This window comes from Hyperolius riggenbachi, chromosome 6 (assembly GCF_040937935.1).
Source record: "Hyperolius riggenbachi isolate aHypRig1 chromosome 6, aHypRig1.pri, whole genome shotgun sequence".
In the NCBI taxonomy this organism is placed as follows: Eukaryota; Metazoa; Chordata; class Amphibia; order Anura; family Hyperoliidae; genus Hyperolius; species Hyperolius riggenbachi.
Genome location: NC_090651.1, coordinates 171,409,134 through 171,434,352, shown reverse-complemented (window position 1 = coordinate 171,434,352; position 25,219 = coordinate 171,409,134). Strand labels below are relative to the sequence as shown.

The 25,219-nt window shown below is 43.2% G+C and overlaps 1 protein-coding gene across 2 annotated transcripts in view; it reads right to left on the bottom strand.

The window, feature by feature from the left end:
- Window positions 1-4,365: 4,365 nt before the first annotated feature.
- SLC25A17 (solute carrier family 25 member 17) overlaps window positions 4,366-25,219 on the bottom strand; it is a 271,719-nt gene continuing 250,865 nt past the window's right edge. For both annotated transcript variants that reach the window (XM_068240216.1, XM_068240215.1), the window contains 2 exons: window positions 15,071-15,153; window positions 4,366-7,348 (listed from right to left, as the gene is read on the bottom strand). In XM_068240216.1, coding sequence (XP_068096317.1) covers window positions 7,213-7,348; window positions 15,071-15,153 — 219 coding nt within the window. In that variant the 3' untranslated portion in view covers window positions 4,366-7,212. The remainder of the gene's footprint in view (window positions 7,349-15,070; window positions 15,154-25,219) is intronic.

The window sequence follows — 25,219 nt, the reverse complement described above, 5'->3', positions numbered from 1 at the left end:
GATGGAAGATAGAAGCTTGAAGCATGCAAGAGCATATTCCCAGATGTTGGCTTCCTAAATGTACTTGTGGCTAAACCTACACTGTCCACCTTTTTAATCCAAAAATCAAAAAAACTGATCTGATTGAGATATAATGTGTGTGTTAATATTATATTCCTATCATTCATTATGAGGTGGTCGAGGATGACCGCAAGGTCCTCCCTCGACCATCGCCAGACCAGGAAGACGTCATCAATGTACCGAATCCAGCAGGCAGCGTGTTCCCCTAATGACACAGCATATACTTCACTGCGCTCCCAAAGTCCAAGATGAAGGCATGCGTACGCTGGGGCACATGCCGCCCCCATCGAGATCCCCCTGATCCGGCGATAAAACACACCCCCAAATCTAAAACAGTTCCAGGTGAGAACCATTTCCAACAAATCAAGTAAAAGTTGTTTCCGTACATCCTGAATTTTCCCCACCTGTGTAAGAAAAAATTCCACTGCTGTTATCCCAATATGGTGCGGAATGGAGGTATACAGGCCTGGAGGGCCTATCTATCCCAGCCAGTAGATCAGAGGGTAGGACCTCTAGACCATCCAACAGGGACAACACTTCACCAGTGTCACGTGCAAACATAGGGAGGCCCTCTACCGAAGGCTTAAGCACCTGATCCCAAAAAGTGCAAACATCTTCAAATGGGCCCCGATCGCCGACACTATTGGTCTTCCCAGTAGATGGTCCGTGTCCTTATGTATCTTACGGATCAAATATAAAATAGGTATTCTATGGCAATATACCTCCACTCATTGACACCAATGGTCCCAGCAGAAAATGCACTATCCAATTTACGATTCATGTTTTCTGGGAAGAGGTTTTCTTTCAACTTTAAGTAGACCTCAGTGTTAAATTGTTTTTGGGCTTCTTCCATATACAGATCTTCCCCCCACAATACAAGATTCTCTCCTTTATCACTAGGACCGAGAACAACACCCTCCATTTCCTTTAACTGTTTTAGCACTTCCTGTTCTTCATTAGAGAGATTATTTTTGTAATTGGGGCACCAATTGATAGTTTTCAAATCACGTTCTACCGCTTCACTAAAAGTACACACATGTGAATTAATCGATAGAGATGGAAAATATGTTGATCTCTTCTTGAGATTAGTAAATTTACTTGTCACATCAAGATCTGTCCATGTTCCCATTTGATTTTTATCCAGTAATGACTCAAGGTCAATGAGAGCATGTCTATCCGCAATCGTATAGGGGGAGAATCATCTCTCAGCAATTCACTAGATTCTGACAGAGAATCTTTGGACCACATTGTCCTAAGCAAAACTCTGCGTAGGAACAACCGAAGGTCCTTATATACCTCAAAATGGTCACCCCTCGAAATTGGACAGAAAGATAATACCCTATCCAACAATGAGGTATGGGCAGGGCTCAGTTCAAAATTAGACAAGTTGATAACATTAGACCCACCTATCACTTCACAACTTTTCTCTTGATCAGCTATTTCCCCTCCTGGTTTTTCACTTCTCTTGGGAGTATTTCTCTCTTCAAAATTGATTTGGGTGGATTGATATTTGGCTTTTTTGGGGTCCTCTTTTTCGGTTTCTTTTTGGGTTTTTTAACTTCTTTACCTTCCTCCCCCTCCCCTGCTTTTTTGCTTTCCTCCTCCTCGCTTGACTCTAAGTCACAGATCTTTCAGAGACATTTGATTCGACATCTGAACCAGAGTCCCCACCTTGAGATTTTGATCGGGATCTTGGTTGGCTTAGGAGGTATTCAAAGAATGCACCCTCATTCCATTTGTCCACATCAATAAGACATTTTTGGCGTTTAACATTTTTAATTTTCCTTTGCATGGTTTCCACTTCCTTCTTGAGTTGACTATTAAACGTACTCCGAGCACCTCTCATGGGTATGCCTTTAAGACTCAGACCAGTACTGCAAAGTACTTAAAGATGCATACCTTTCTGTAGCGTGTGAGGCGCCCCAAGCGCGGCTTTATAGACAGAGCGGCACTTTATTTGGCCTGAGGAAGTGGGCTAGATCCCACGAAACGCGTTGCCTGTGCTTAATTATCATTAAACTTCTTTATCCAAAGTGATTTGTCGTCTATGAGGTAAGTCACCTCCTCCTTTCAAATTGTATTGTTTTAAAAGTGTTTTAGGCGAAAAACCCTTACAAGGCATGGTCCAATTAGCCCCAAAAGGGAAAAATTCCTTCCCGACTCCAGATGGCAACCAGATAATATCCCTGAATCAACATTAATGTCCCTGAATTACTAGGGCATTACCTAGTAATTGTAGCCATGGATGTCTTTCAATGCAAGGAAAGCATCTAAGCCCCCTTTAAATGCAGGTATAACTACTTCCTGTGGCAATGCATTCCACATCTTAATCACTCTTACTGTAAAAAAAACCCTTTCCTAAAAAAAAGGCTAAAACGTTTTTCCTTCATGCGCAGATCATGTCCTCTAGTCCTTTGAGAAGGCCTAGGGACAAAAAGCTCATCGGCCGAGCTTTTATATTGCCCTCTGATGTATTTATACATGTAAATTAGATCCCCTCTAAGGCGTCTTTTCTCTAGACTAAATAAACACAGTTTATCTAACCTTTCTTGGTAAGTGAGACCTTCCGTCCCACGTATCAATTTTGTTGCTCGTCTCTGCACCTGCTCTAAAACTGCAATATCTTTCCTGTAATGTGGTGCTTAGAACTGAATTCCATATTCCAGATGTGGCCTTACTAGAGAGTTAAACAGGTGCAATATTATGCTAGCAGTTTTTATTTCCCTTTTAATGCTTTCCAAAATGTTATTAGCTTTAGCTGCAGCAGCTTGGCATTGAATACAATTATTTAACTTGTTGTCAATGAGTACTCCTAAGTCCATCTCCAAGTTTGATGTCCCCAACTGTATCCCATTTATTTTGTATGGTGCTAGACCATTGGTACGACCAAAATGCATGACTTTACATTTTTCAACATTGAATTTCATCTGCCATTTATATGCCCATATAGCCATCCTATCCAGATGCTGTTGCAATATGTCATTATCTTCCTGATTCTGCACAATTTTGTATCATCTGCAAAAATAGCAACATTGCTTTCTACTGCATCTACTAGGTCATTAATAAATAAATTGAAGAGCACTGGACCCAGTACAGACACCTGTGGGACCCCACTGCTAACAGTCACCTATTTTGAGTATGATCCATTGACCACAACTCTTTGTTTTCTGTCCATTAGCCAGTTCCCTATCCATGCACACAGACTTGTAACTCCTCCTCCTCTTTCATAATCTCCATAGTCCTAATTCCCACCTGAATGCATTCCTGTTAATCAGGCTGCATTAGCATTCACTGCAGCTTCCTTAGACCAGCATACCGTATGAGAAAAGAGCCTAGGGGCATGGGGAAAGATAATCTATTGGGAAAAAAAGTGAGATTGATTTTAAACTTTTGAATTGCCTGGTTAGCATTTTTACTCATTTAACAGCTACTAATAGAGAATTGATTTTGGATGTTATGCTTGACAGTTACTCTTTAAACTCTTGACTGATTTTGCCACATGCTTGTTTCAAGTGGATGATTCACACACTACTTATGTATGAAAAATCAGCAGGACTGCCAGGCAACCAGTATGGTTTAAAACTATTTATTTAAAGCAGCCTCCATATCCCTCTCACTTCAGCTGTCTAACATCACATCTAGGGCCAGATCCAATTCACTTTTTTTCCTAAGTTTTCTCCTAGGAGATAATTTTTCATCTTCTGTTTAAATAACCTTTCAGCAGCCTTCCATTGAAAAAGTGAATTGGATCAGGCCCATTGAGTGTAGGAGCCCTCGGTATGTCCAGATTTTACTTACTGAATGCCACATACAATGGAGGAATGATAAGGCAAAATTTATTTTGTCAAGCTATCACAGGTAAAGCTCTGTGTGGAACATGGTAAACAAATCAACAATAGTATTACAGAACTGGTAATGCTGCATTATGTCATACAGTATTATACAAGGCAAGTATATGAAATATAAAGGATGATCATTATAATTGCATTCAAAAGTGGAATGCATAGAAAGAAATATTATTTTACTTAATATAATCTTTATGAACCCTTTAAGAAATCTCAAGTGGAGAAAACATTTTCATACTGAATAATCACCATGTACTGGGCTGTTTGTCTTCAAAAGCAGCCACATCAGTTCTTCATCTTCATTTCTATAGTGAAGTATTCCCAGAGCTGGGACAAGGTCCTCCAGCACCCAAGGCTGAGACACCAAAGTGCGCCCCTCCATCCCTCCCACCCCAGCCATCACACACTGCTTGCTATTGCTCCCCAGCCAGCCGCTCCCCAACCCCCCCCCCCCCCCCAACACCTTAATCTCTAGTTATCTGGCTTGCAGTCACTGCCATGTATCCCATGTATCTTATTTCTCTCTGCTTCAAACACAATAGGGGAATGATAGCTGAGTGAGTTGTGCGTCCCTTCCTACACTGCACCCTGAGGCTGGAGCCTCTCTCGCCTTTGCCTCGGCCCTGCCCTGAGTATGTCCCTCTGCTTACATCTAGCAAATTCAAATGTCAGCATTAATAAGCTTAATCCAGATACAGCGTCAGCGTGTGCCCCCCCCCCCCCCTCCATTTACGGTGTGACATCAAATCACACCTACTTCACCCTAACCCTTACATACTAACTGAAATACTCCCACTGTAGTAATAAGGATAAAGTAACTCATGTGGCTATTTGTGAGAATAACTATCACAGTACTTGGGGATATGTCCAATCTAGAGAGGTTTTTTTCAGGTATGTTTTGAAGCATACTTCAGTGTTCACCTCAAGCCCTATCAGCAGGGCGCTCCCCTCCTATCAGAACTGGCCCGATAATGCTGCAAACCAGAACCATGTAATTCAGGCAGCATCCTCTAGGGGGTACACAGTGCTGTACACTGGTATAGCAGATGATTTAACTTCAACTATTGCTGACAAAGGATGGGAGAGCTGCTAGTGCGTGCCTCTCATTTTCATTAATATCTGCAGTCCTAGCTGCAGTGGCGTACGTACCACAAGGCTGCAGGTGCTCACAGTCCTGGGTGTACCCATGGCTAGGGGTGCCGCTGTGGTGCTCAGCTACTGTGTTCTTTCACCTTTTCACCTGGGACCTTTTGTCATAGCTCGGGCAACATTCAGGAAAATAGCAGCAGGCAGTGCACTAGATGTAGCACCCCTCCACCTTCCTGTCCCGTGGGCAATGTGTTTCCTTGCTCTCTGCACACAGCCTGCAGTGAATGAATGTGTAGAGCAGCAGGGTAAGTAGAGAGAATGATTGCTGTGCTGCAGCTGGGACATTAGCAGGGAGAGGTGGCAGGATGTGTTTAGTGCATCAGAAGTTGCCTGTCATTAGTAGCCATGTGCACTGGCTGCTGTAATACCAAAGTGGCCTGGACTATTGCTTATTTATCCTGAACAGAGTAATTAATCAAGAATGCAGGGCAATCTGCTGATGCATAATGATACAGGTGGTGACAGCCGACTTCTGAAGTAAGCAGAGAAGCAAGCTCCAGGCAATTTAGATTAGCTTGATTGCAGGTAATCATATCTCTTTTTCTAGCTCCCCCTCGCACCCCGTTGTCCTCCCCCCATGACCCTGTCCTCTTTTCTGATTTCAGTGGCTTCTTCTAACAGCATGTCCCTGCCAGACAGCACTGATGATGTCTGCAGTCCTGATGAGAGTCCTTCCTGCCATTTCTCTGTCTTGTGTGTCTACCTCTTTATCTCCCCCCAACCTCCTATGCATCCCCCTCTTTCGTATGTCCCGTTTCTGAATGTCCTCATAGGAGCTCACAATTTATTTGCACCATAGTCATAGTCTAATGTCCTACCATATTATTATTGTGCATTTATATAGCACTGACATCTTCTGCAGCACTGTATAGAGTTTCAAGATGGTTCGCTCCGACCACATCCTGACAACTCCGTTTCCCCAAAACTTTTCAGCACCATGCTTGGCTCCCCAACCCTTCCACCCTCCCATATATATATATATATATATTTTTTTTTGGGGGGGGGGGGGGTGTTCTGTAAATAATCAGCATTGGGAATCAAATTCCCTATTTACGCCACTGCCTAGCTGGCCCCACCTTCTCCACATGGTGCAGTGCCGTTAATATCTTTAAAAAGCCTACTATGCAATGTGTGTGTTTGTGATACATATAGTTTTTGTTTCTGTGTGTGTAGTGTGTTTATATGTGTATAGTGTATGTTTCTGTGTGTGTGTGTAGTGTGTTTCTGTATGTGTACTGTGTGTGTTTCTGTGTGTATTGTAAGATTTCTCTGTGTCCCCTGTCTGATGGTTCTGGGGTCCTTAGCAATTGCTCAGGTTGCCCTTATGGAAGCGGCAGCCCTACATTTCCCTGTCCGTATGTACGCCCAGTCAGTTGGGCGCAGGGTGAGACGAATGAATCACCGGGCAGCATTAAATACTATTCCTTCTCCGAGTCATAGCAACTTAAGTAATTTGGGTCACCGGAACCCCGAATTACCCGTATGCGGGGCATGGACTATAGCACTGCAGCTATAGCCATGCCGGCACCTCCGTGCGTGTGCTCAAATGACCTGCCTCGCTGTCCCACTTCACCCAGCTACATATTCCTGCCACCCGCTGAAAAAAAAATCTGGTGAGAACACTACTTCCAGAATTTTTAATTACTACAAAACCTCTACTCTCCTGTAATAAACTAGTAAAAGATACAATAACTTTGTTATGATGTTGGAAAATAGCAATTACATGACTGCAGTTGAATCTGCCCCTTCTGTGCACTGTGGGAGGACCGCTGTATTCCGGGTATATGAGGGTTCGCCACAGCCGGCTGGGAGCTAAAAACCACGGGAAACATTAAAACACAAACTATATCATGGTTGGCTTTTGTTTGGTTATTTTTTTGTGTTGTAATATTACATGGGGAAGGGCTCTGTTTTCATAATTATTTCAATTTCGAGATAAGACTTTTAAGAATTTTATATTTTGTTTCTGTTTTATCAATCAAATACATTCTCTAATTCCACACCAACACCAGTGTGACGTTTTACATGCAATAAAAGGTATGGTTTACTTGACGCTATTTTTTTCTTCATTCACTTATAAAAATATTTTACACTTTTCAAAAGTGAACTGTAAAAAACAAGCAGCTGAACAGGGAAGGTGAACTTTCCAGTCATTTTCTCAAGCTTTCAGTCCCATAAGCCTAAATGTTAGGCTGGCCATTTTTTCATATATAAGAAACATAAGAGCTGCTGTGAGGACTGTTTGTAGGAGTTTAGCTTCAAGCCCTTTGTAGAGACCGCGGAATCCCAGACGCCTGAAAAATAGTAAAAGATTTAGTTGTACAAAAATACTTGCACTATTTTGTATGTGTCAAAATATCAAGCAATTCACTATAACAATGGTTGTTTTAACTACATGGCCATTTCTGAAGTTTGCGCTGCTTCTCCTCCTTAAAAAATGCGCTACCCCACCTGGCAAACAAGTGTGTCTTCCACTAACTTCAAAGCAAACACTTGAATGTGCAGCCAGTATGTCCCCTCTCCCTTTACATTATGCAGAGCGACCCAAGCAGAGCACAATCAATTATTTTGGTCTATCACTGGGTCATCTTCTCTCCTGGCACTGTGCCTCTCCTATTACCATAAGGCAGTGCTTCTCCGTAGGTTCCCACTGTCACATGACTAGCATCGGGAGAGGCACAGAGGAGAGGATCTGGTGATGCATTGGGTAATTGTGTTTTACTGCGGCAACTTTGCCTATAAACATGGTGCATGATTCAGGGTGGCTTCATGGTAAGGCCAGCCCTGTTAATACACTAAAAGACTCTACAACCGTTTACTTAACACACATCTTCTGCATTTTCATCAAGTTACCAAATGACGGTAAAAAGCAAAACTATTATAGTGACACTTCAGAGAAAACGATTACATAACCTTTCAAAAGTGTACATCATTTATATTTATAATATAATATCTTTATAATATAATATCTGTGGAAGGAGCTTAACCACTTAAAGTGGACCCAAACCAAACATTTTTTTAATTCAAAATATTTAGTTGCACCACTCTGACACATACAAAGATAAATAAACACTCCTTCAAGCCTATGAGCATTTCAATGTATGCTTTTCACCCTTCTCTTTTCATAACTAGGGTTATACAGGTGGCAACCATTACTTCTGAGCTTAGTAGGAGGTTTTAGATCATAGGTGTGTTCGTCATCAGCTACCCTCCCCTCTCAGGGGCGTCGTCTATGTGAAATCTCACAGAAGCTGAGATCACCTCCCCTGTGAAATCATCAGTAGAAGCCTGTGTTTTGTTTTTTTTATCTTCTCCACCAGTCTGCCGGATTCTGGCCCGGCAATATGAAAGGAAGGGAGGGGTTCCTCCAATAAATGTAAGCCACCCTAGAGACCAGGTTATTTTTTATAAATTAGGCCACTGCAGCTTTAAGGGCTTGCTGCAGGGCCGCACAATTCAGCACACAAGTGATTCCCCCCCTTTTCCCACTCACCAACAGATCTATCTGTTGGTGGGCTGTGATTGCTCCCCCATTGTTTATTTACCGGTATTTTTTTACAAACATTTAGTCTTTATTTTGTTAAAACATTTTCTTATTTTTTTTTTTTTTTTTTTACCCTCCCTCCACCCGCCAGCCAATCAGTGTGATCGGCTGTCATAGGCTTCATATGCAAGACAGCGGATCACTGTCTTGCCACCCATGGGGACAGCCATGTCACACGGCTGTCCCCAGTACATCGGTGCCTTAGATCACAATGCTGTGCAGACTAAATAGATGGCGGTTTCGCTGTCTAACAGTCTCCTGGCGGCGATCGCTGCTGAGATACTGATGGCGGAGCGGAGCTCCATCATTCAAGCGGAGATGATCTCCTGCAAATCCCTGCCCCGGGACTTTACACCTATCAGTGTTAGGAGGTCCTGGGGCTTCCGCCGCGGTCACGCCCATCGGCGTGACGCAGTCGGCTAGAGGTTAAGGTTTGAGTTGCCAAACATCAGCCTCAAAACCTTACTGACTTGGAGAGGATCTGCAAAGTGAAGTGGGCCAAAATCCCTCCTGAAATGTGTGCAAACCTGAGGCCAATTACAAGAAACTTCTGACCTCTGTGATTGCAAACAAGACTTTTTTTTGATAGAAGATCAAATACTTCTTTCACTCTTTGCAATGCACACCATGCTTTGACTTTAGGGCACTGGGATTTTGAGGGTTCTTTTGTTGTTATTCTGTCTCTCACAGCTACAATAAACCCACCATTACAATTATAGACTGGTAATTTCTTGGCCAGAAGGCAAACAAGCAAAATCATCAGGGAGTCAAATACCTCTTTCCCTGACTGTAATCAGTATTGCAGGCACCAATAATAATAAGATACTATACACAGAATAATCCTATAAAAGGTTATACACAGAATAATCCTATAAAAAAAAAAACGCAAATTATTACCAGGCCACAAACACCTCACAAGCACAAACTTACAGAGCCTACATAATAAACTTTTTCTACAATCTTTATGAGCGGTGTGAGATTGAGCGGCCTAGATTTCATCAAACTGGGACATATGATTAGCCAATGAAAAGGTAATCTTTTCCAGTAGGTATATCTCTCAAAATCTGTGGGTGAAGGCCCGGGGGCAGATGTAGGGGGATTCCCACTGCTTAGCTATTAATGCCTGTGCACTGTTTTAAAACTGTAGCAGAAGCCTATTCACCTTAGAGAGGTGAATAGGCTTCAGCTGAAACAGTGCTACCAGGGGCTAGGGGAGACATCAACCTTAAATGGCAGGTCCGGGGTTAAATAACAAAAATAACAAAATCTACTTACCTGGGTCTTCCTCCAGCCCCTGGCAGCCTATTTGTCCCTCACCACAGTTCCGCTCCCTGACGATGTCCCAATGTCAGCATCTTCTGTTCCTGCGCGAGTGCGGGGCCGCAATGCCAACCTGGCAAGGTCGGCATCTGCAATGATGGGGACCCTGGGACACCAGCTGGGAGCGGAGCGGAGGCAAGGGATAAATAGGCTGTCAGGAGCTGGAGGAAGCCCCAGGTATGTAAGTAGATTTTGGGGGGGTTTTAACCCCGGGCCAGTCTTTTAAAGACAGTAGAGGCTAACTGGAAACAGTCCCAAAATCCCCCTACCACTGGGCACTACCACCAGCAGTGAAGCTGATCAGGGGCATGACCGCATCCTTGTAAAGGACTCAAGAAGAAAAAGGTTCCGCTGCACCAAAGGTTGGGTGAAAAAAGGTTGGCATTTATTATTCCATCACTGAATACAAAAGATAAAAAGCTAACGCGTATGGCCCCTTAATCATAGCTTACATACTGATACAAAGCACTGGTTTATATAGTCTGGTACCTCCCCACAGGAAAGTGGGGAGGCGTGGTTATCAGTCTTAAAGTGGCATGCACATAAATTTCAGTACAGAGTAACAGAAAATCCTATTTGCAGTATATTAAAACCAATATACAAAAATGTAAAAATTACAAAAACAACAACAATATCAAGTCATATGAATGGCATAGGAGAAAAAATGCATAAATTAGAAAGTTCAAAAGTTGTCATAAATATTATTATGCAATACAAAATAGTCATAATGAAAGAGACATCATTTTTTATGTAAGGACCTATGAGCCAAAGTCATAGACTAGGTTGTTGTCCATCCTAGAGTTTAATCCCTTTGGGGTACGTGTGTCCAGCCTCCAAATCCAGAGAGCCTCTCTTTTGCGTAAGAGTTTGTACGTATCCCCCCTCTAATGGAACGGGCAACCCTCTCCACCCCCTGGAAAGTAAAGCCCCTCATGTCGCCCTGATGTGTGTTCAATAAATGTTTCGCTACACTGGACACCTGGGAGATATAGGCCTCATTTTTAAGGCATCTAGAGGGTCCGTTAAAATGTTCAGAAATACGTTAGCGTAGGGGACGTGTCGTACAGCCCACGTATTGTAGCTTGCAAACAGTACATCCGACCGGATAGTCCACATAGTTAGTGTTACAATTAATATATTGTTTAATCTGAAATGTAGCATTATTGGAGGTGGAAATTATCTCACGGGATGGACTGTGAACGCGACAATACCTACAGGTGTTGTACCCACATTTGTAGGAGCCTGTGTAAGTTAGCCAAGTGGAGGCCCTTTTTTCCAGACTGGAGAAAAGACTCAGAGAAAGTTAAAGGACTGGTCAGAGGTTAACATGCCCCATTTGTGCAGCAGGGAGGGGGGTCTGTACCAGTCATAAATTATTCTGTAACCTCCTTTTTTCATAGTGGAGCTGATGGAGGATTTGGCCACGCCTCCAAATACAGAATCCCAGTTGTCCTGAAGCAATACAGTTATCATTCTGTCTTGCCATTTAGACATAGCAGGTGTGGCTGGATACATCTTACAGTACCAAACCTTAAGAATACATGATAGAGATCAGGCCCAATATCCTTAGCTTTTATCCAACATGGAGGCAAGGAGATTTTACCACCTGTTTAGAACGGGGGTTCTTTCAACTAAGAATGCGTATGATGTGGAATATTTCATCACAGGAAGCAGCGATAGTTATGGCAAAATCTATGCGTGCATTAAAAACTGGCTTGGATACTTTCCTTACTTTGAGGCAGGGAACAAACTTGACTGTTTTCGTGCACATTTTCTGCACAGAAAAACTGAGAACTCTTGTTAATCAATGGGCTGGTTCACACTTAATCTGTTGTTCGCACGCAGAAGAAAAACTGACATTCTGCATGATGACTCTGCACATTTTGTCAGTTTTCTCTATCAATAACATCAGCTGCTGTGAAAAAAACACATACTATATTGTATAAAGTAAAAATGTAAAAAAATACTTTTCTGTTCCTGTATATCAAGATGTTAATTGCTTACCAAGTCAAAATTTCATAAAACATTTTGCTTGCCTTGCAAAGCTCTATTAGTTACTTGCAATACAAGGTTTTACTTATGTGATTACAAATCAGGAATTTTACTGCTGTTGTTTAAACTTAAGCGGAAGCTTAAAGGGAACCTGAGACGACGAAGCGTGACTTAGGCTTTCGGACTTAATTGGGGGGGGGGGGGGGGGGCGACAGGAGCCACTCACGGAGACGGCAAAGGACAAGCGGCATTAAGGGGGCTTAAATTTTTTGATCAAGAGGCGCCAGCAGCGCTCCAAGCTCTTTGGCATCTACATAGCTGCACTGTTATTGGCCTGAGGAAGTGGGCTTGTACCCACGAAACGTGTTGCCTTTGCAAATAAACCACCTTATATCCAGCTATCACTGGAGGTATCCAAGTGGAGAAAGGCTAGTGTTCTCCTTCTGCTTTATGTGGTTGGTTGCCCCTTGTTGCAACCCACCTTTGTGAGTATATTTCCTTTAAAAGTTATTTCCTAAAAATGTTAAGTGATGTGTTGCACTATTGGGCTTCAACTGTCTCTGTGTTTTTTCCAAGGGGTTAATCACCCTATCCTTTTGTTGTCATTCGGGTAGTAATTGTTATATAAAAAGAGTAAACACAGTTGTTTGACAATAAATGGCTTAATCGAAACAATAACCATAAGTGAAAAAAGTTTTAGTGTTACCATTCATATTCTATGAAAAATAGTTAAGGAATTATACATTCTGCCAGGGTATGTAAACTTATGAGCACAACTGTATATGATTATATAGTTACCGTATATACTCGGCTATAAGTCGAGAAATTTTGGACTGACTCAAAGTATAAAAGTGGGGGGGGGGGGGGTCGCCTTATACTCGAGATAGTCCAAAATTTCCCCACTTATAGCCAGGAATGGGGGAGGCACCTCTTTCTCTCCCCCTTCCTGTAATGCAAAGCAGACAGTTTATTGAAAATCCCCCTCCCACCCACCACCATGCAAAGGAGCCTCTTGTCTATCTCTCCCAACTGTGGAATCGCTGAAGTGGAAGCTTCTCACTCACTAATCCATCCGAGCGCAGCCCTCTTCTCCCTGTAGTCAGTCACGCTGGCTGGGCTGTGTATGCATTGAGCTCACAGCTACGGCTCCTGTCATGTGACTTCATGTATCACATGACATCGGAAGCTGTAGCTTATGCATACACAGCCCAGTCAGCGTGACTACAGGGACTCAGGGAGAAGAGGGCTGCCAGGGAGAAGAGGGCTGCGCTGGGATGGATTAGTGTGAGTGAGAAGCTTCCACTTTAGCGATTACACAGGGGGGAGAGATAGAGATAAGAGGCTCCTTTGCGTGGTGGTGGGAGGGAGGGGGGTTTTCAGTAAACTGTCTGCTTTTGTTATCACGGTCGGAACACCAGATAGCTCAGTGAGTGATTGCTGGCTTCAGTGATCACACAGAGGGGGGAGAGGTAGAGAGAAGAGGCCTCTTTACATGGTGGTGGGAGGGAGGGGGGCTTTTTAGCAAGCTTTCTGCTAACACTGCTGGGAAGGGGAGACAGGGGATAGCTATTGCCCACCAGTGACTGCACAGGCACAGGGGCCTCACAGCAGGAGCCACACAGCCAGCAGGACACAGGGGCCACCGAGCATGAGCCACACAGCCAGGGGGACACAGAGGCCACACAGCCAGGGGGACACAGAGGCCACACAGCCAGGGGAAACGGGCCACACAGCCAGGCGGACACAGAAGCCACACAGCCAGGGGAAACGGGCCACACAACCAGGGGGACACAGAAGCCACACAGCCAGGGGGACACAGAAGCCACACAGCCAGGGGAAACAGGGGCCACACAGCCAGGGGGATACAGAAGCCACACAGCCAGGGGACACAGAGGCCACACAGCCAGGGGGACACAGAAGCCACACAGCCAGGGGAAACAGGGGCCACACAGCCAGGGGGATACAGAAGCCACACAGCCAGGGGACACAGAGGCCACACAGCCAGGGGGACACAGAAGCCACACAGCCAGGGGAAACAGGGGCCACACAGCAGAAGCCACACAGCCAGGGGGAACAGGGGCCACACAGAAGCCACACAGCCAGGGGACACAGACTCCACACAGCCAGGGGGACACAGAGGACACACAACTAGAGGGGCCACACAGCCAGGGGGACAAAGGGGCCACACTGCTAGAAGGGCCACACAGCCCTTAACTTTGCTGCACAGACTTATATTTGAGTAATTAATAAATTCCTGTTTAAGAGGGTCAAATTTTGGGGTCGACTTATACATGAGGTCGACTTGTATCCGAGTATATACGGTAGTACATTATTTAGCACCCTCACAATAAATATACTATACCTGTAACACCTTTTCCTGTGTCCGAAGCCTGGCAACATGGTAAATACTTTTCTTTATACTCATCCAGTGTGAGTGTCCCATCTTGAGCTCCAAAATTGCAATTGCAGGGCAGAGGCAAAAAAATCGCAATCACATAAAAATCTACTTCCTCCTACTTGGCTTAGGGTACTAAGGTACTGCAGGTTCATACTCCTGAATGTGCAGTTATTTATTGGTGGGGGAATGATTTATATACATTTCAATCAATGTAGAACTGATTTTTTTATGACTTAGAAAAGACCCTTTTTCACCCCAGTTTAAAGCCAATGGTTACCAGTTCAAAAATAAAAAAGTCAGATACTCACCTAAGGAGAGGGAAGGCCCGGTCCTAATGAGCCTTCCCTCTCCTCTCCCGGTGCCCTCGGTGCTGCGCTGGCTCCCCCGTTCGCGTCCGCAAGGACTTCGGAGGTCTTCGGGAGCACTCAGGCTTTCGAAGACGGGCCGCTCCATACTACGCATGCGCGAGTGCGTCATAGAGGGCGCTCGCGCATGCGTAGTATGGAGCGGCCCGTCTTCGGGAGCCCGAGTGCTCCCGAAGGCTTCCGAAACCTCCCTTCGGTGGCGGAAGTTGCAGTATTTGACCGAACTGGTCGAATACTGCTACGGGGGACCCTGCGCGGGCCCGGGCACCGGGAGAGGAGAGGGAAGGCTCATTAGGACCGAGCCTTCCCTCTCCTTAGGTGAGTATCTGACTTTTTTATTTCTGAACTGGTAAACATTCACTTTAAGAGAATTACAACGTGAAAATATAAAACATACCTGATACGTTGCCTGAGAAGGTAAATAACGCTTGTCAAACTTGCAAGGGCTCTTTGCTCTGGATTTAACTTCTCACGTCCAAACTAAGAAACCAAAAACGCAATTACTAGAAATGAATACACATACCACACACACTAAATTTTAAATGTGGTAAATCCCTAGTTTTTTTTTTCTTAACCTGATCATTTTGGGCACCTCCGCAAAGTTGTACAGATGTCCTTTGACACCTACTGACAACTTGTTAGTAATCACATTTGCTGGAAAACCATGCAGGGAGTGGAAAAGCTTGTTTGCACAATTATTGTTTTAAAGTGGACCTGAACTCTTGCACAGGACATAAGAAAACCAGAGAGAAATGCACCCTGTATGTATTTAGATAGTTGAGCCTGCTTAATTCCTTCTCATTTGTGTCTAATCACAAGTTGTAATTTGATCTCTCCCCTGTGTCACATGACTGCCTTGGCATAGATGGCAGCTAAGCTCATTTGAAAGCACAGGATGTTAACAATATGTCTGCTTTCATGAATCAGGAAGTTGAAACAGAGCAGATTTATTTTAGGATTTGTATCAGCTGTAACAAAGAAATGTTTTTTTGTTTAAAGGTTATTATTCTGTTGTGCAGAGAGGACGTTCTGAGTTCAGACCTGCTTTAAGGCTACTTACACACCAAGACGTTGCGTTTTAGGGGACGTTATGGTCGTATAACGTGCCCCGAATGCAACGTATGGTGGTGTTGAAGTTGGACGCCAGATTGAGCTGCGTTATGCAGCTCTCAAAGCGGCCGCTCCAGGTTAGTGATAGGAAGTCCGGATCTTTTTAATGGATTCGGATCATTTGAATCGGATCATTGAAAAGATCCGGATCTTTGAACCGAATCATTTTACTAGGGAAGCAGACTGGGTGAAATGACTAGCAGGACAGGACTTTCCCTGCACTGTACATTTTGCATGTTCCTGTTTCTTCCAGACAGACATCCACTGTGAACTGAATCTTTCATTTTGATGATACGGATGAGTCGACTCACAAAAAAGATACGGATCAAATGAACGATTCGTTCATGATCCGGACAACACTACAGTCCTACCACGAGTCTCTGCAGTGCAGTGAATATTAATTAGCCATGTGGCTGGCTGCGGAGGAGGAGGGGAGACCTCCTCCTCCAACATTACTGAGCATGTGCAAGCAGTCTAACGCTTCTTAGCCCAGTATAACGTACATCATGCAGCACTTTGTTTAACCACTTGCCGACTGCGCACTCATAACGCGCGTCGGCAAAGTGGTAGCTGCAGGACCAGCGACGCAGATCTGCGTCGCCGGCTGCAGGCTAATTAATCAGGAAACAGCCGCTCGCGCGAGCGGCTGCTTCCTGTCAATTCACGGCGGGGGGCTCCGTGAATAGCCTGCGGGCCGCCTGATCGCGGCTCGCAGGCTAAATGTAAACACAAGCGGAAATAATCCGCTTTGTTTACATTTGTACAACGCTGCGAATAGTAGCAGCGTTGTACCAGATCAGCGATCCCCGGCCAATCAGCGGCCGGGAATCGCTGTCACATGACAGGCAGGAGCCTGTTAGAGGCTGCACAGGACAGATCCGTTCCTGTGCAGCCTCTGATCTCCGGGGAAGGGAGGGAGGAGAGGGAGAGGGGGAAACCTGCTGTGGAGGGGGCTTTGAGGTGCCCCCCCCGCCAGCCACACGCAGGCAGGAGCGATCAGACCCCCCCAGCACATCATCCCCCTAGTGGGGAAAAAAGGGGGGCGATCTGGTCGCTCTGCCTAATGTTTGATCTGTGCTGGGGGCTGTAGAGCCCACCCAGCACAGATCTCTGTAATAAGCGCTGGTCCTTAAGGGGGGGTAAAGGCTGGGTCCTCAAGTGGTTATACGTGCTGCGTTACTATGTAACGCAACGTGGGCACTGTGAACAGCACAATTGATTTTACAGTGCTGTGAGTTAGGCTGCGTTACTGGCTGCTGCTTTAACGTCCCACTGTGAAACCAGCCTAATACTGACACCTGAAATGAGCTTTAATGCTTGTATCAGGTGACAACTTCATGTGTGTATGGCCCTAAAGTCTTCTAATAAGTATTGCATTGCTTTGTGAAGGATCCAGTAATGTACAAGTGTCAATTCCTATGTTCTCACTATGAGGAAATAATTATTGAGAAACTAATAAATAATCATTTTTTGTATTTATTATATGATAAGTTAAAAATAAAGAACAATCTTTTACACCTAAATTAAAGTGACACTAAAGTGAAATAAAGCTTTTGCATTATTCTTTATTCATTGCATAATTCTCTAATATTTGCAATTACAAGCCACACCCTGTATTTTAAACTATAACACAAGCAGAGGTAATGACACTTTGAACTTCCCAGGAGTAAAAATGTTATCTAAATCTGTCCCCGACTGTTTCTTTGATGTATAAATGCTCCAGAAAGCAACTATTGGTCAAGGAGTTAAAGGTGCACTATGGTGAAAAATTGTAAAATTTAAAATATGTGCAAACAAACAAATAAGAAGTATGTTTCTTCAAGAGTAAAATAAGCCATAAATTACTTTTCTCCTATGTTGCTGTCACTTACAGTAAGTAGCAGAAATCTGCCAGAAGCGACAGGTTTTGGACTAGTCCATCTCTTCATGGGGGATTCTCAGGGATTTATTTATTCTCAAAAGCACTAAGTGAATGGCAGTTGCTCTGTTCAACTGCCAATAAACTGTGTAGCGAGTAGGTAAGCTGCCCAGCATCATTGTTTAAATCCTTTTTAGGGAATATCTTTATAAAGAATAAAAGCCTTGCTGAGAATCCCCTATGAAGAGATGGACTAGTCCAAAACCTGTCGCTTCTGGCAGATTTCTACTGCCTACTGTAAGTGACAGCAACATAGGAGAAAAGTATGGCTCATTTTACTCTGGAAAAAAAACATACTTCTTATTTGTCTATTTGCACATATTTTACATTTTTCACTATAGTGCCCCTTTAACCATTTCAGCCTGCAGGGATTTTTCACCTTATGCATCAGAGCAATTTTCACCTCCCATTCATTCGCCAATAACTTTATCACTAATTATCACAATGAATTGATCTATATCTTGTTTTTTCCGCCACCTATAAGGCTTTCTTTGGGTAGTACATTTTGCTAAAAATCATTTTTGTATAAATGCGTTTTACCAGGAATATTAAGGAAATAATGGAAAAAAATCATTATTTCTCAGGTTTCAGACGTTATATCTTTAAAACAATACATGCTACCATAATTAAAACCTATGTATTTTATTTGCCCATTTGTCCCGGTTATTATTTAAATTATGTCCCTATCACAATGTATGGCGCCAATATTTTTTTGGGAAATAAAGGTGCATTTTTTCAGATTTGCGTCCACCGCTATTTACGAGCTTATAGTTAAAAAAATGTTCGAAATATACTCTCTTCACATGCATATATAAAAAGTTCAGACCCTTAGGTAACTATTTATGTTTTGTATTTGTTTTTTTTATTTGGAATTTTTATTTTATTTTTTCATTAAAAATTTTATTTGGGTAATTTTTGGCGTGGGGGGTAAACAGTTAATTTTAAATTATATAATATAGGTTTATTTTATTAAAAAGTGCATAGAGATGTAGTATTACTATTTGGCCACAAGAACCGTGAGCATTTTCTCTTCGTTTGTCCTGAAAGCAAGATATCGCTTCCAGGATGTACTAGGAAGACAGGGATTTTTTTTTTTCAGAAAGACAGCAGTTTCTGAAAAGAAACAGTTGGTCTTTCTAGCGGGCACTTAGATCGATAAATGGGAATTATATTCCCATTCATTGATCGATGGGCTAACGGGGGCACCACGTGCACGCGCGCAATTGGTGGCGGGAGCGCGCACCCGCACAGCAGCAGCTGCCTGGACGTGAGCTTCACGTCCAGGCAGCAGAAATGGTTAAGATAAGCTCTTTTGCATAGATAAAAACTGAAGTTTCTTAACTCCTTCTGTACTGGAAACAATGGTTTCAATTCATCAAACATTACCGCATTCGGTAATGCTGAAAACAGCTGACTTTACGGAGCACTTAGTGAAATGTTAATTCATCAAAGCAGTTAGCGCATGAAAAGCTGACATTCCTGAGCAGTGAGATAAATTACCGACTTGTTCATTGATTACCTAAACACATTTCAGTAAAATGTCAGCAAATGTAAATACATCAAGGTTACAGCATTCTATAACATGTGCGGTGATTATCTCCAGCCCTCCCCTGTCGATAACAAGCTTGGAATGCCTTCAGTGTGGATGTCTCTATGTTTGACAGGAGCAGGCAGCTAATAGAAACGTCTCCGGTCCCCTGCAAGTGCCACTGATAAGTTGGCCAGGCTTCTCTGGTGGAAGAGACCCCCCAGGCAGAGCAGAGAGAAAAGAAAAAATATATTTTCCAGGCACCCTTCCTTAGTGTAACCCCTTGAGTGCCTGTTTGAATATGCAGAGATGCTAGTGGTAGCTCGTGGCAAAATGACCTAAGCAGGGAATGTGTAATGTTTCTCGGCAGTTCATCTAAGCTGTGGCAAGTAAATAGAAAGTTAAGACTAATGTGACAGATTCAGCAAGAGCAGAGGCAGTATAACATGTATAATATGCACATCTATAGGGATGTCCATTATGCCTCGTTCCTATTGTAATGCCCTCACTGCACGGACCTCTTCAGTAGCTTACCGAACATCTACCACATGTGTGAAAATATTGATGAATTAGCACACACAAGTGTAAAATACTGAATGCGGTATTTTAAGGACTTGGTTATTGTTATCGAACAGCCCTTGATGAATTGAAGCCAATATCTGTGCTGCTAATGTTCTATTTCTCATCTTTACTACACATACAAATCATTATATCATAAGTTTATTTTCACTTCAGATTCCTTTTAAATATATACAAGCATTCAGTAGCTGACTATCCTTTATTGCCTACCTTAAAGAGAACCAGAGACGAAGCACTCTCATGTATTTTACCATATATATCAGTTGGAACATTAGAGAAAGGCAAGTTCTTGCAAGAAACAAAAAAGGCACAGAAAGATCGGGAGCCCGATCTGGTGTATTATTACAGAGATACCAGAAAAAATGTGTAAGTTAAGAAATAAACTCACGAAATTAGGTCGCTATAAAAGCAACCACTCGTTAAGCATTTGAGGAAGTACCATCCCCACACAGCCTTGCTTCTAGTGATGTGGTAGGTCGCAGCTCCAGAAAAAAGGTGGTACACCTGGAAAGCTTCCAGGAGTCCTGTCCCCTGGGTAGGGGTGAAATGACTGGGAAAGGGTAGGAGGCGCCCAGGAATGTATATCTATATTTCTTATATACTATGGTTCAATAAGCTTAAAGGGATACTGTAGGGGGGTCGGGGGAAAATTAGTTGAACTTACCGGGGGCTTCTAATGGTCCCCCGCAGACATCCTGTTCCCGTGCAGCCACTCACGGATGCTCCGGCCCCGCCTCCAGTTCACTTGCAGAATTTCAGACTTTAAAGTCTGAAAACCACTGCACCTGCGTTGCCATGTCCTCAATCCTGCTGATGTCACCAGGAGTGTATAGCATAAGTCCAGTATGGTCTGTGCCTGCGCAGTACACTCCTGGTGACATCAGCAGGATCGAGGACATGGTAACGCAGGTGCAGTGGTTTTCAGACTTTAAAGTCTGAAATTCTAGAAGTGAACTGGAGGCGGGGTCGGAGCATCGGTGAGTGGCTGCGCGGGCGCAGGATGTCTGCGGGGGACCCTTAGAGGCCCCGGGTAAGTTCAACTCATTTTCCCCCGACCCCCCTACAGTATCCCTTTAAAGAGAACCCGAGGCGGATTTAAAGAATATTATCTGCATACAGAGGCTGGATCTGCCTATACAGCCCAGCCTCTGTTGCTATCCCAAACCCCCCTAAGGTCCCCCTGCACTCTGCAATCCCTCATAAATCACAGCCAAGCTGCTGACAAACAGCTTGTCAGAGCTGGCTGTGTTTATCTCTATAGTGTCAGTCTGCTGCTCTCCCCGCCTCCTGCAGAACTCCGGTCCCCGCCTGCATCCCTTCCCTCCCTGCTGATTGGAGGGAAGGGATGGGGGCAGGGACTGGAGCTATGCAGGAGGCGGGGGAGCAGCTGAGACTGACACTACAGATGTAAACACAGCCTCACAGCACGGCTGTGATTTATGAGGGATTGCAGAGTGCAGGAGGACCTTAGTGGGGTTTGGGATAGCAACAGAGCCTGGGCTGTATAGGCAGATCCAGCCTCTGTATGCAGATAACATTCTTTAAACACACCTCGGGTTCTCTTTAAGAAACTGGTATTCCTACCTTGAAGGAGTCACACTCACTCGTAAGGTAGCAATAAAGCTTCTCAAACTTTTATTAGTAAGGCACAATTTGACAACGCGTTTCATGGCCACAGACGCTTCCTCAGGTCTATAGGTGTGCCCTGTATTAGATAAGTCCTGATCCAGAGCGCTTGTCAAATTGTGCCTTACTAATAAAAGTTTGAGAAGTTTTATCGCTACCTTACGTGTGAGTGTAACTCCTTCAAGGTAGGAATACCAGTTTCTTAAGCTTATTGAACCATAGTATATAAGAAATATAGATATACATCCTCGGGCGCCTCCTACCCTTTCCCAAACATTAGAGAAAACACTTACCCTGCTCTGTGTTTCATCCTTCACTGCTCAGCCTGCTTGTTACCAGCCCTGATAAAATCCCAGACTGAGCATTCAGTCTGCCTTTGCTCAGGAACCATTATAGCTGAGTCTGTCTTCTCTAATGTTTTTTCAAGCCCAAGCCTGCCCCCTTCTGGCTTTGCTTTCCCCTTTCTGTATACTTGCAGCATCACAGAGAGTTGTGATAAGATGGGAGGAGCTGCTAATGTAAGGGTATACTGAAATTTTTTTTTTTAATCTATATTTGTGAGTCATAAGAGGTTTTTAGAAATGGGGATTTGATTTTGCACACAGCCCACTAAATAACATGCTTTTCAGGTGATCTGTGTTTTGCATGGAGTTTTAGTAAAAAAAACAACAAAAAACAAAAAAAAAGGCACACCAGAGCGCAAAAATACCAGGTATAGTATTTATTTTGTAAAATCTATCGGGGGATATGTTTATTTTGTGCCAAAGCCTTCATCTCTGATTTCCTTGAACACATTTATCTTCATTGGTATGCGGACACACACACACACACACACACACGCTTCACAAAAACATATGGTGAAATGCAGTGGTACATTTCTATACAGGGCCGGATTTGGACTTCCCAGTGCCCTAGGCCCGGTTCCACCAACCGCCCCCCCCCCCCCCCCACACACACACACACACACTCAGGGTGCATACACACATCAGACTATAGTCTTTGGAAAATGAAAGATCACAGACCAATCTTACCACCCTTCATGTAGTATGAGAGCCATACCTACACAGTCTATTCTATGGAGCTGAACTCCCCATCAGACAGAAATCTTTGCAAGATGCTGTAGACATTCAAGAGATCAGTATCTGCAAAAGATCTGTTCCTGCAAAAGATCCGTTCCTGCAAAATGCATTCATAGTCTATGATATCTGCAGATCATCATACACACCTTGTTTAACAGACAGATCCACCAGGATGGATCTTCAGATCTGCAGATGATTGTCTGATCTGCAGATGAATGTCTGTTAAACAAGGTGTGTATGATGATCTGCAGATCTCATAGACTATGAATGCAATTTGCAGGAACGGATCTTTTGCAGGAACAGATCTTTTGCAGATATTGATCTTTTGAATGTGTACAGCATCTTTGTGTTCAGCATCTTGCAAAGATTTCTATCTGAAGGGGGGTTCAGCTCAATAGAATAGACTGTGTAGGTATGGCTCTCATACTACATGAAAGGGGGTAAAATTGGTCTGTGATCTTTCATTTTTCAAAGACTATGGTCTGAAGTGTGTATGCACCTTCACTCAATATCATTCTGTCCAACATCCTGACTAAAGGCTTATACACACATCAGACCATAGTCTTTGGCCACATACACATATCAGACCATAGTCTTTTGAAAATGAAAGATCACAGAACAATTTTACCCCCTTCCATGTAGTATGAGAGCCATACCTTCTCAGTATTTTCTATGGAGCTGAACTCTCCATCAGAAAAAAATCTTTGCAAGATGCACACACAGATGCTGTACAGACACAAAAGATCAGTATCTGCAAAAGATCTGTTACTGCCAAAGATCCATTCCTGCAAATTGCATTCATAGTCTATGAGATCTGCAGATCATCATACACACCTTGTTTAACTGACATTCATCTGCAGATCAGACAATCATCTGCAGTCTTAAAAAATCCATCCTGGTGGATCTGATCTGCAGATGAATGTCTGTTAAATAAGGTGTGTATGAGGATCTGCAGATATCATAGACTATGAATGCATTTTGCAGGAACGGATCTTTTGCAGGAACAGATCTTTTGCAGATACTGATCTGTTGAATGTCTACAGCATCTTTGTGTGCAGCATCTTGCAAAGATTTTTATCTGATGGGGAGTTTAGCTCCATAGAACAGACTGTGAAGGTATGGCTCTCATACTACTTGGAAGGGGGTAAAATTGGTCTGTGATCTTTCATTATCCAAAGACTATGGTCTGATGTGTGTATGAGCCTTTAGGAAAATGAAAGATCACAGACCAATTTTACCTCCTTCCATGTAGTATGAGAGCCATACCTACAGTCTATTCTATGGAGCTGAACTCCCCATCAGACAGAAATCTTTGCAAGATGCTGCACACAAAGATGCTGTACACATTCAAAAGATCAGTATCTGCAAAAGATCTGTTCCTGCAAAAGATCCGTTCCTGCAAAATGCATTCATAGTCTATGAAATCTGCAGATCATCATACACACCTTGTTTAACAGACATTCATCTGCAGATCAGATCCACCAGGATGGATTTCCAGATCTGCAGATGATTGTCTGATCTGAGATGAATGTCAGTTAAACAAGGTGTGTATGATGATCTGCAGATCTCATAGACTATGAATGCAATTTGCAGGAACGGATCTTTGGCAGGAACAGATCTTTTGCAGATACTGATCTTTTGTGTCTGTACAGCATCTGTGTGTGCAGCATCTTGCAAAGATTTTTACCTGATGGGGATATCAGCTCCATAGAATAGACTGTGTAGGTATGGCTCTCATACTACATGAAGGGTGGTAAGATTGGTCTGTGATCTTTCATTTACAAAAGACTATAGTCTGATGTGTGTATGAGCCTTAACGATCACTTGTTTGCAGGAGGAAATGCCTGTTTTAGTGAGTCGTGTATACCTATGAATGTTTTCTCTCTGAAAAATGATGAATGATTGTTTTTCCTGTTAGAGCAGTGAGTCCCTAATGCCTGGTACGCACCAGATAGATGGGTTGAATCGATTTTCCGATCACTTATACAAAGTCGATTAGAAAAATGATCAGAAATCAGATTGGACCTGTCAGTAATCAATTCGAACCCATCTATCTGATGGCAAATTGCATGGTGCGTACCAGGCATGAAGTAGCAGAGCGGCGTTCATCTCCCTCTCTGCTCTTCTGTAACCACAGATCTGTTGTATTTATTTTATAGTATTTATTGTACTGACTCTTTCACAGTTGTTTTTTTTTACTGTTTGCCAACACGGTACAAATATATATTTTTTTAATTTTTAGTGTATGTTATTACTTTTGGTATACAAAACAATGTAACAATACAAACGTATACAACAGTACATTTGCAATTATAATTATAGAGAAGTTGTCTATCTCATACTACTGCAGACATTACTGCTGCCTTTAAAATGAGCCAGCAAGGGGTTAAGATTTAGCTTAGAAGGGGCTGCCATAAATCTCTCTAAGGAAAACAAAAAACCTTATCTTTCTGTTTAAGATTTACAATCCAGGGGGAGAGAGGAGAAGGAATGGCTCAAGTCATTAACAGAGTCTGACCAGCAATACATTGTTTAGCCCAGCTTGAGTTGTAAAGTGGAAATAATTCTGTTAAAATGGTTACCTTACTGTATCAGAAATTGTGTATACATTGTGATCCATGTTTCTCTCACCCCTGGCAAAAAACTGAAGCTTGTATGTTCAGGAGATTGCACTGTCTCATCGCACACCACGAAGTAAGGAAAATA